Genomic DNA, 11,860 nt, shown 5'->3' on the forward strand with positions numbered 1-11,860 from the left:
CAGGTGAGCAATATTTCTTTCCAATATAAAATTAAATAGCTTCAGTGACAGGATTTGATTTTTATCTTGTACTGTACACTGTCAGTGCATCCTTCATGAAACTGATCACTTCTAGCAGTAGGACAATCCAGAGTGCTTCAACTACCTGCCTAACAACTTATGAGAAATGTTAATGACAATTTCATACTTCTTTGATTAAACTGAACTGTAAATAGATAAATTATTTCAGAGAAGGCATTAATACAGATGGTCAGGCAGATATCTAGACATCTAAGGTGCAAAGTTATGCATAATGATTGTGTTGTCCACAATTTCCCACAAGTGTGTGCACTCTATTTTAGAGAAGTTCAAAGCATCTTTTCTGAGTTACATTAATTACAGCCAAACAGCCTACCACTTGCCAGTGCTCTACAGCATTCTGAATAAACATATACATCTGTGTGTGTAGTCATACAAATATGCTTTCAAACACCTCATTCAAGAAAGATGCAGCAAATCTAGTTGGAATAGGAAAAAGGAAAGCTTAGATTTATGACTATATATATTTATGAATAAATATACTGTAGAAAACATATGTGAAGCAGCACTTCTGAAAGATCACACAGGAAGAAAACTGCAGTATCTGGAGGTAAACATAAAGAACAGATATGGCCTATGGAACAGACCTGCAGAACAAGGAATTTCATAGGCTGCACAAGGTCCCAATGTTTCACACTGTAACAGCCTAGGCAGATAAATGCTTTTACCTGTCTAAAGGAAATATGTCCTTTATCTATTTTAATTGTGTCTTACAAAAAACAGTAGTGCATCCAACTGTGTGACTCATACCAGGTTATGCACCACAATGTTTAAGTCATTGCTGGATAATTTCCTGACTTTTGCAAAGTCTGTTCCAACGCAGATACTGGAGAGCAGTGTACTGCATGGTCTAATCTCAATCTCCCACGTATTTTAATGAGCTCAATGAAAATATTAGCATGTACAGATTCTTTATTTAATACCCATATTCCTGGGACTCAAATCACTATTAGTTGTGCTTTTACACTAATATAATAGACACTGCATGTCACATTCCTTTCCATTGCTTCTGCTCACAACCTTTTAAATGTGCCAGAGTTTTATTCTTTTCATTGACTTAATCAACCTGACTTGGTAACAAAATACTATGGTCCTGTAGTCGTATAAAAATCCTATAAATATTGAGCAAAAATTTGAATTGTCTGCAAAAGTTACACGTTTTCAGATCAATTTCCCACTTTTTTCCTGTGAGTTTTTCATAGCCTTGAATTGATTCCCATAGTTTGGCAGACAAGCTAACACATTTAAGAAGAGAAAGCACACAGTTGCTGTATTGGTATTTACTGACCTAAAAAAGGCAGCATTTTTGGAGCTGTGGTTAAATGCCCTAGAATAATAAGAAGATACTCCAGGTCAGCTAAGGGTGGCTTTGCTGAACTAAGCTATATGGCATGTATGTTTGACTGCAGCAGCAAAACTAGATGAGATCAGAAGACCACAACTGAAGCAACCATACGTGCACAAACAGGGCAGAAATGCCTGTAGCCTTGGAAATGAAAATGATTATTTGTAATTTCAAAAGGCACAGAAATAAAAGAGGTCACGGGAGAGAAGCCTACAATTTAAAGATGCACTCATTTTGTAACACTGGGTGTGCTAATGCAACTGAGCTGACACCTCTGACATCTCCATTTACTCTTCTGTAACAGCAGACAGAAGAGCTATGCAATAGGCATTGTTAACTGTGAGCTTTTGGAAGAAAGCACTCTTTTTTACCCTGTGTTATTGCTTTTGTTTCTCTTGCCTCCATGATTCCTTGCCTTTCTATTGGCTGGCAATTTCCACAGAATATTATTGTTCATGTTCCTAGCTGGGATCTTTCATTTTAAAAGGAAGGTTTTGCTAACCTAACTGCCTAACAACATGACCTGCCTTTTGGTTTGCCTGATCTGCCAAGGCCAGGTTACAGCACTCACAAATGCTTTAGTCAGATCCCATCCCACTTCACTGCAAGCTGTTTTATCTTCTACCTCCCAGCTTAGTAGCTTTGGGTTCCCTGCAGAGCTGAGAGAGGCAAACAGACACCTCTGGAGGGCAGTTCACTATGTCTGAAACCTAAACCACTCTGTATAGGAATCACTGATCCCTTGTCCATCTTGTACTCACAGGCAACTGGACTCTCCGATTCAGTGGTACAGATGGGGAGGAGTTTGAGATTTTGTCCCTGGCTAACACACTGCCTTTGTAACTTGTATCCTACCATGGGAGCACATCTAATGAAGAACTGATCAAAATTTAGTCTATTAACATGAGTGAAGCCTCATCTAGCTCAAGCTAAAGAGGAAGACCAAGGCATTAAATGAGCATCTTTCACCACATGAGAAACTGAGGAACCTGAAACTGGCTGGAGGAGAATCACTCCACATAATGTAGTATATAGAGATGTGGACAATCCAGCCATGCTCTGGTTTTGTACACTAAAAAGTGGGACCCCATTTTGCTCCATTTTAGGCCAACCTATTGGCACTCCATTTACTTCAAGCCTTCACAAAACTTCTCTTCCGGGCAGTTAAAACAAATTAAAAAAAACCAGGCTAGATTCTTGAAACACCTATGCTATCTTGTCTATAAATCAGGAATCACTCCAATTAATCTAGTAAATGAGACTAGATTCAGATCTCCTTATTGCAAGCATAAAAGGTTTCAGTAACAGCAATAAGCATAAAGGGCTGTTACACCATTTTATTGGCTCTCAGTCTCTTCTAGACTATAAGCCCATGTTAAAAGACATAAAGAAGGGAAAAGAGACTGCCAACCCAAAATGCACCCACATTTCCTTCTGTCTGTTACTTCCATTCAGCATTCTTAAAAGGAATAACTGCAAAGGGCCAGCCTTGCTGCTACAGCAGCTGAAAAGTGTTATTTACAAAACAGTTGTGACCACCACGTGATTCCAACCCAAAGTAGTTTTCCCTTAATCAGCCAAATTTATGAAATCAAAAAAGGTCTGAAGAGATTAACTATCCTCTTTATGATCACATAAAGTACAAGCATAACACCCAGCCTTCTTTTTTTAATATTGTACTTTATTTTGCAACAGGGCAATACCTATAGAGAAAAGACATTTGCAATGTTTGAATACTTTAGTTTCACATTATCTGCAGCATTGGCATTTCTGTTCCACAGAGAAGTCAACTATGTAATGCTGATTATTACACATACCCATGCATAATAATATCCAAGCTCATGAACACAGTGACATCTAAAGAGATATTTCATTCTGTCACACTGAGTGACAAAAAGTGCTTTTCAGCATACCAGGGAGAAGTATGGGTGTCTGATATTTTCATGTGCCATTCTCATAGCTGAGGAACTAGATGAGAATATACACAAGAACAAAATAATCAAGATAGCAGAACAATAATTACAAACGATACATTAGAAAGATGCATTACGCAGCCTTATAGTATGAATTTCAGGGATCACGTGAATCAAACAGCTGGGTTATTTTTTTATTACTTTTATTGTGTGGATGTATTGACAGGTGCTAGTCTTAGCAATGGCCCTAAAGATAAAACACCTTAAACCTACACAGAGTGAAGCATTTGTATACAGCATGATAGAGAACAGACTTTTCTTGGAAATGCAGCTCACTGAGCACCATAACTTCAGCACCTTCTGAATGCCATACCTCATTCAAAGCACAGCATATGAAAGGCAAGGCTTACAGAAGGCAGTCACTTTAATCAAGCTAGCAGATAGATTAGTTGGAAGAAAAACCAAAGACCCAAGCTTTTAAGCATACAAGATGTTTTAAAAATGCAAGTCCCAAGCTGCCAGGACAAACTGAAAATATATTTTGCCTCACATAAACCCTGGGGATGAACAGTTTGCTGTTACAGCTAAGCTAACCGAATGGCTTCTTGGTGCAATTATGGGAGGTTCTACTCCTCCCCACGTTCCACCCTTGTCCCTTCTGCTTGCCCCAAAAATGGTCTCAAAGAGTCGGTTCAAGGAACTGAAGAGGCAGAAAATGGATTTTTCTTTCCTCTAGAGTTACTCTTACGTCAGTTTCACTTCCTAAACTGGATTAGAGGGAACTCAGAGGAACATGAATGCTGGTACAGGGAGAAGGAAGAAACATGCAAAGAAAAGACAGGTGAGGGACTACACATTTCAGTGGCTACTACCCATTAATTGATTGACTTAGCTGCAATAGTCACCCTCTCAAGCGGGATAGTTTTATCAACGCTGTCAAAAGACTGCCTTGTGTAATGGCTGACCCACTAAAAAACACAATTGAAAAGAAAGACACTAAAATGGTGATAATTAGTACAAGTTGTTCCTCCATATCACAGTGAGCCTTCTCCCATCTCATCATTCCAGCAACTATTTCAGTAGTTCTGTTCCATTGTGGTTCTATAAGGAGGAATCAGCTTTCTTGCACTTTTCAAGAACAAAAGAAATCTCTTCACCTCATTGATGAAGTTGATTCAATAGTTTGCTTAGTGTGACATCTAGTGTCAAGACCCCAAATACGGTTCAGGCAGTGACTGAAACTCCAAGGGCATTACAGATTCTGTTGTGTAGAGGAGTATCACATCTGTCTTGTCGTGGGGACCTTGATCCAAATAATGTCAAAATCAGTTCAAAGACAACAGATATTTTCTTTGGAATAAAAAAACACCACCAAAACAATCCATGGCTGTATGTGCAGAGTTAAAGGAGGATGAGATACAAACTACATGGAAACCGAGTTATTACTGGGAACTAAAATCAGCTGGAAACTCAGTTATTATTGGGAACTAAAATCAGCTGTCCTAAATAAATTATAGCCATGCATTAAAAATGCTCATGTGTTTGTGAATTCTCTATCAGTGTCTGAAGGATAACGAAACTGAGATCACTGGAACAACATTTTAACTCAGTCTTAAATAGGTAGGAATGCAAGAAAAATTAATTACAGTAAGAAGAATTATTCACTGGAAAAACCTACCCAGGGATATGGTAGAGTCTCTATTGCTGGAGGTTTTCAAGATGTGACTGGAAAACATGCTAGATAATCTCATCTAGAGGCATAAAGCCTTTCCCACAAAACCCCTGACTAGATGACTTTTCAAGGTACTGTCCAACCCTGGCTGGTCCATTATACTCTTTGTTAAAAGCAGAATGTATTTGTTTAAGCTTTTAAGATGTTATTTAGTCCACCTCAAACTGTTTGTGCTATTTTTACAAAGCACAATTTTGAAGAAAAACATTAGGAATAGCAGATATTGGTCATATTTCACCAGACAAGCAGCTGTGTTGTACAATATGATGACAGAACAACAGAAAAATCACAGACTGAATGTGTTGCTACTAAATCTTAACTCCAAGAAGGCAGTTTTACTCACAGCATTTGCTACAATGGAGGAATAGCAACTTTACAATGGACTGGTCCATAGCAAAACTATTTTCTGGTGTGGAACAGGAGATGAAGTGTTGGTTGAACTGATCAGATATTGAATGGAGTAACTTTGAGGAGAATAATAAATATATAATAATAATAGTCATAATAAAGCTTATAGAAATTCCCAATAGCTTTAGAATTTTTTCCATATATCTCACTAGGGAATTATCATACTGAAGGAAATGCGTGGTGTATTCAGAACCATATCCTGTCCATGACAGTGAGAGACAGTTAAGTGTTCCAGAGGATCAAGGATGAATTTTCATAATAAACAACTAGGAAATAAGCCCTCTGTATCAGGAATATAAAATATTACCTGGTGCATTGATTTCCTGTAACAAATCTAAGACTAGCTATTTGGTCTTCCAAGTTACCTTGGGTTCACAAAACATGGAAGAACATAAATTTGATTTTTGTTTAATTCAAAGTCAATTTTGTTAAATAAATTCACAAAGTTAGATTCAAAATTATTAGATAGTAACATGGAAACTCAACCTACCCTGATCCCAGGGTCAGGAAGTCTGTTCTATGCTGCAGATTCTAGGAAACAGGAAAACAGGGGGAACTGCTGCTTTATATACATCTGGGTTTAGGTGCTTTCCTAGCTGTTCTTGGTCACTGCCAGAACCTAAACAGTAGATGGGTCTTCAATGTGAAATAGCGCAACCATTCTGATGTTGAATTAAAATGATTCTAAAATTTTCCTTTTCCTTTTCTGCATGTGGATGCTCTTTTTCCAAGGCAACTTGACTTGTTCCAGCTGTGCTCATTTTTAGACAATAACAACCCTAAAAATATTTATTCAGGGTGATGACATGCCTGTTCAAAACAGACATCACACAACCTTATCAAGTCAGACTGCCTACACAACAAACTTGATCCACACACCCTAGAAACCCATTCTGAATGTAACTAGAAATGTTAATTGTTGTTGTCTGAAAGAAAATGTAGTTATTTACTCCTGACTGTGGATGTTACTGAAAAAAAAGAGGACAAGGAAATTTCCCTCCTCTGAGAAACAGACAGAAACCATTTACTGTCCATGAAAAAGAGGAGATAAGGAGGAGAATTATTTAGCCTCAAATGGGATCATAAAACCAGTATCTCTATTGAACTCATTTTTAGTAACTAGCAATTAATTTTAATTCCTACGTTCATCTTTTGAAAGTGTTCTGTGGATCCTTTATGAGAACTGACTAGCTAACAGATTGTTTTGTTACAAAACATTTCTGGTTTGTGAGAAATTATTTCACACTGGTAACTACATATTTCTATGCTTTGCTTTTTGACAGTGAGTTTTCAAAGAGCAATAATTAAGTTTCACCTGAAGTCCTCACAAGGACACTCTGTCTGACCTACTATTGGAAATGAGAGTATAGGGAGAAGGAGTACAGGGCCCATGTTTTAATACATTGTTCTACTGTCTGAAATCTAGTGTGACAGTGTGAATGTTTCACTGGGTGGCAAGAAAAGCTGGAATGATTTACTAGAAGTGAATTCATGTGTAGGCAGGAGTCAAACCTGGCATACAAACCATTAACACAAGTGAGGGTGAAAATCTGGGTTGCTTTGACTTGAGAAACCATAAGCCTTTGCCTGATAGAAATTGTATTGGATTATGGATCCTTTCTATGAAGAAGTTACAATCAAGTAATTCATTAACTTTACAAACAAGCCTAATACCTTGTCCATAATTTGAATAATTAGGAAAGTCCATCTTCCTCTTTAAAAAAATCATGGTTCCCAAGCTTATCAAGGCAAAATTGTCTATGAATCCTTAAGATGCAACACTAATCTGTCTAATGACACATGAAAATTATTCATTATTTCCACACATTTTACCAACTGAACACTTACCAACTGTGGCAGAAGCTGATGACAGGAGAGACCTTCCCCAGGTACCCCAAGCTCCCCATCTACTTGCTTTAGATAAGGAGTCTGCAGCCTATAAGAACAAAAATGTTACTCCACTGTCTAAAAATCTTGTTCTCAAGAGGCAGGAGGAAACACAAAGAACCTGTCAGGCAACAAAGTCTGGCATTTAATAGATGATGACAGATTGGGTATTATGTGGAGTTCAAACTTCTGTGCACAAAAAAAGCAGAATCATAGTTCACATCATCTGTTCCTGGAAGAGATTTAATCTCCAGAGATATCTTTACAGATGTCCTAATATTTCTTCAGGTACCCAATCCTATAAAGCCATACCAGTTTATTGAGGTTAATATGAGGGAGAGGTAGGAACCTGTCTCCTTCCTGGGTTGGAGGCAGGAGCCAGAGTTGGAGGCTTCTCTTCCAAAGTCTCCTCACATGTGTAATTCAGTAGATGTGCACAGGGAACTCCTAACAACTGAATTCAATAAAAACACAGCCTGAGGATGTGCTGCATACCTTTTACACTAATGGCTAGTGCTAAGCCATTATCAGTATTCCATATTTAAATCATGTTAAGAAACTGTTGTCTCAAGAATGTGTCCAGTAACATATCACCTTTACACAATGCAAGTTTCATTGCAACCAGACTTGAAAGACCAAATTAATATCATACTGGAAAAGGGAAATTAAACTATTACTAGTTTTCAAAAGCTTGGTGTTGGAATTTAATTTATCCCTATGTAGGTTTCCACATAACTTCCTAGGTTTTTGTGAAAAACAAGCCATCTTCACAATGCAAGGAGAGGAGGGCTTTTACAGAAAAGAAAGTATTGCTTACTGGATTGCTTTGCTCATGCAGTGTTTCTTCCAATTCTGGTTCTGCATCAAGGCTTACAGTTTCAATGCACTCGGTGGGCTTGTCTCCAGTTGTGTCTTCACTGGAAGGCAGGCTGGAAGGCAGGCTTTCAATGAGATTTTCAGTCAAAGGGTTTTCATTAATGACTGTGTCTCCTTCCTTTCCATTACTAACATTCTGAGTGACCTGTCCATGTTGATCTTGTGAAGACTCATGCAAGATCTCAGCTTCTGCAAGGTGTGGTACTGATTCATGAGGCAATACCTCATTGCTGGGCATCTCCATTACTTCAGGTTTTTCTTCAGATGGGACGCCATCAGATACGTCTTCAGACATTTTCAGTTCTGAATATAGAAAGTAAAGTCTTTTAGGTACCATAAACATTTGAGTGTTTGTTATAAAATACACAGTGTTTACCATATGCTACTGCTGAAAAACAATACAACCTTGATGTAAGATCTCCAAAAGCATGGAGCATGGAGCCCTGTGGCACATGCCTCACGCTGGCACTGGCATCAGGATAATACTGTAACTCCACTCACTCTGCAGGATCCCACTCAAATACAAAGAGCAGCATTACTGCTTTCCAAAATATGGTTTAGTGAAAGGATATTAATATGTCTGGAGAAGTTAAATGTAGGAGCTTCCACATGGGTAATTTCTATACTCACTATCAGGTGTGTGAGAAAGACCATTGCAGAACAAAATAATCCAGGCTGCAATAGCCAAGCAGCTCTTGCTCTCCCTTTCATGGCTGCGACGGGTTCCTACAGCCTGCTGACTGACAGAGGGGAGGATAACGCTCTGTACCTACAACTGTGGTGACATTCATGTGCTTGAGAAGGGGCATAATCTGTGAACATGACAGGCCATGGGCCCTAGAGCCATTTCACAGACACAGCCATAGCACAGAGTCACTGCTCACGCTGTTTCTGTATCACTTGTCCCAAAGTCTTGCTCTTTGGGGAGTGCAACACTTCTCATCATCTCCTAAAATTCCAGCTGTGTGATTAAACTTCAATTTTGAAGCCAAGGTAAACTTGTATGAGGTTGTTACTGATTTTTTTTTAAGTTATGAACCAGTTTTTATTTACCAGGTCTTATTCGTTCCTTATCTTCCAATGTAATTTTGGAGGTATTTTCCACCATTGTGCAGTCATCAGGCTGAGGATGCTGATGGGCAAAGATAAAGCCACAGAGTACGCTCTGCTGCTGATTAAGGAGGGGCACTGCCAGAGTCCAAAAGGACTGCTGGTCTGTGATTACTAACATCTATCTGTTGGTAACAACCTGGCACTCAGAAAACAATCCTTGACAAGAGAGCTTGCAAAATGTTGAGTTGCATGGCATAAAAAGACTTGTACAGTCCTCTCTGTAGATGCTGCCTTTTCATTGACTCTCATATTAATTAAATATGGCTCAAAGGTTTGCATCAGTCAGGAAGAATGGAGGTTGTATGACAGACTAAGAACAGGGAGGAAAAAAGGCAAAAAGCAAAACATAACTGGGATTTAGGAGAAATCTGCCTAAGAAGCATGTATTTAAATTAGCATATTTTATTAAAGTCTATAGAACTGTATCCATCTATAGCTTTAGTAGCCTGTTTATCTAATGTGAATGTAGGTCACTTCTTTAAATAGTTCCAAGAGTAGCACTTTGGATCAGTGAACAAGAAACATAAGTAAAAAAGTAAGCACTTGCTATCACTTGTATTACTTCAGCTTACACTGTACCTTAATATCTTCAGAAAACATGAATTCTGAAGTCAGAATCTTTGCATTTGACAGCTTTCCATTAAAAATACAGCAAATATTATAAAATGTTTTATTGTAGGGAAGTAGTGCTATTGTTGTAACAGTACTCACTGTGTGATGGACAGCATCACCTAAGGAAAATTTTTGTATTTCTAAGTCAAATTCCATCAGAAGAGATGAGGATCCTCTATTAAAACCTGTAAAACCTTTACACACATACTTCATAATTTTGAATGGGCATTAGCTCTGAGTAACCCCAGCACTTTTTAAAGGATCACACAGACGTGCACATGGATTTTTGCACTACTGGATCATCTTTGGGTACCACTCGGGCCACGGTCCCTGCAGCTGCCTGCTGAACCTTCCTTCCAGGAGCGCGGCACGTAACAGCAAATCACCGCGTCTGGCAGAACCCACGAGCCAGGCTGCACCCGGGGCCAGCGTCATTCAGCCTCTCATCCGTGAGACTGTCCTGATCCAAATCAACTCGGACAGCTCCGCCCAAAGGGAATTACTCTACTGGGAGTTTGTGAGGGAGATGCTAAGGCCAGCCCGGACCGGTGGCGGGGACCGCGCTGAGGGGGCCGGCGGTGGCGGCACCTGCCGAGCCTGTCTGAGGAGTTTCATCTCCCCTAGAAAGCAAAGCCCAGCTGCCGCCGGGCGCCTTGGGGCACGAATCATGGTCCCCGAGCGGGAGGGAGGAATAACTTTTTTGGCGACAGCACCTTGCTCCCCTCTACCTCGACGCCCGCTGTCGCTGCTCCTCCGCGGGCCGCTGCGGGCACGGCGAGCACAGGCGAACGCCCCAGGCGCCCGCCGCCGGCAGCTCCCCCTGCCCCGCTGCCCTCTGCCCCAGGCGGGGCAGGAGCAGCCGGGGCGCCGCTCCCGCAAGCCCGCAGCGGCCACAACTTCCCGCTTCTCCTTTTCCTTTTTTCCCTTTTCGAAATTCCCCTCTGGGACAGAGCTGTGTGGCGCAGCCAGTGTCAAAAGCGGCAGAAAATGCAGAAATCGCCGCGCTCCTTACCGCTCAGCAGTGCCCCGACCGGCGCGCCCCGGCTCCTTCCCTTCCCCGCCCCGCCACGTCGGCAGTAGCGGGGGAGGAGGCAGAGCGGGCCCGGCAGCCCAGGCCGGCCCCAGGGAGGAGGGAGGGCTGGCTTTTGTCCCTCGCTCTTCTTCCGGCTATGTTAGGCGGCCGTCTGTTGTAAAGGGGCAGCGCCACGGAGCTGCCGAGCAGTCCCCGGGCTTCAGGCTTCTCTAACCCAGCCCGGGGAGCCGCCCCGGCCGCCACGCCCGCCCCTCACGGCCCTCGGCGTGGGGCACGCCGCGGGGCCCGGCGGGACCTCGCTGGAAGCGCCGGCCCGGAGCGTCGGGCGCGGCTGCAGCAGCGCTTCCCTCAGGGCCGGAGGCACCCCCGCGTCCGCGATGAGGCGGAAAAGGGGTGAATTTCATAGAATCATAGAATATGCTCCGTTGGAGGGGAACCTATCGGGATCAACGAGTCCAACTCCTGGCCGTGTGCAGGACACCTCAAGAATCACACCACACGCCCGAGAGCGTTGTCTCTTAAACGCTTCCCGGACTCAGATAAGCTCGGCACCTCCTATCGCTATGTTTACAGGAAATTCCCTGACAGAAGCCGGCGGTGCGTGCACACATTTCCAGTCGGTGAAACACTTGGTTGAGCAAAGGAGTTTCAGGCTGTTGGGAACCCCTGTGGTTCTTGTTTCTGTGTAATTCCTCATACGCGTTCCTCTTTTTGCCACCTCATTTTAAAGCGAAGCATGGCCTTTACAGTGGTGAAAGGCAACACAGCATCGTTTCTATCACTAGTCTGCCAACGAGAGAAGTTACTTTTGATACAGGAGCCAAACCAGCACATTGTGAGCTACTGAGGAGAGCTACTCCAAG

General features: G+C 41.6%; 1 protein-coding gene across 2 annotated transcripts in view; it reads right to left on the reverse strand.

Annotated features, from left to right (window-relative positions):
- Nucleotides 1–11,259, reverse strand: part of FAM114A1 (family with sequence similarity 114 member A1) — a 30,624-nt gene extending 19,365 nt beyond the window's left edge. Inside the window, exons 1-3 of one of the 2 annotated variants that reach the window (XM_071432538.1) lie at nucleotides 10,977–11,259; nucleotides 8,181–8,542; nucleotides 7,325–7,412 (exon numbers count right to left, since the gene is read on the reverse strand). In XM_071432538.1, the coding sequence (XP_071288639.1) occupies nucleotides 7,325–7,412; nucleotides 8,181–8,534 (442 nt within the window). In that variant the 5' untranslated portion in view covers nucleotides 8,535–8,542; nucleotides 10,977–11,259. Of the gene's footprint in view, nucleotides 1–7,324; nucleotides 7,413–8,180; nucleotides 8,543–10,976 lie in introns of those variants that run through there. The other variant, XM_071432540.1, reaches the window with a different exon arrangement.
- Nucleotides 11,260–11,860: the final 601 nt, after the last annotated feature.

The sequence above is a fragment of the Agelaius tricolor genome, unplaced genomic scaffold, assembly GCF_023055355.1.
Source record: "Agelaius tricolor isolate 1412-34295 unplaced genomic scaffold, bAgeTri1.0.p SCAF_8, whole genome shotgun sequence".
NCBI classification, from domain to species: domain Eukaryota; kingdom Metazoa; phylum Chordata; class Aves; order Passeriformes; family Icteridae; genus Agelaius; species Agelaius tricolor.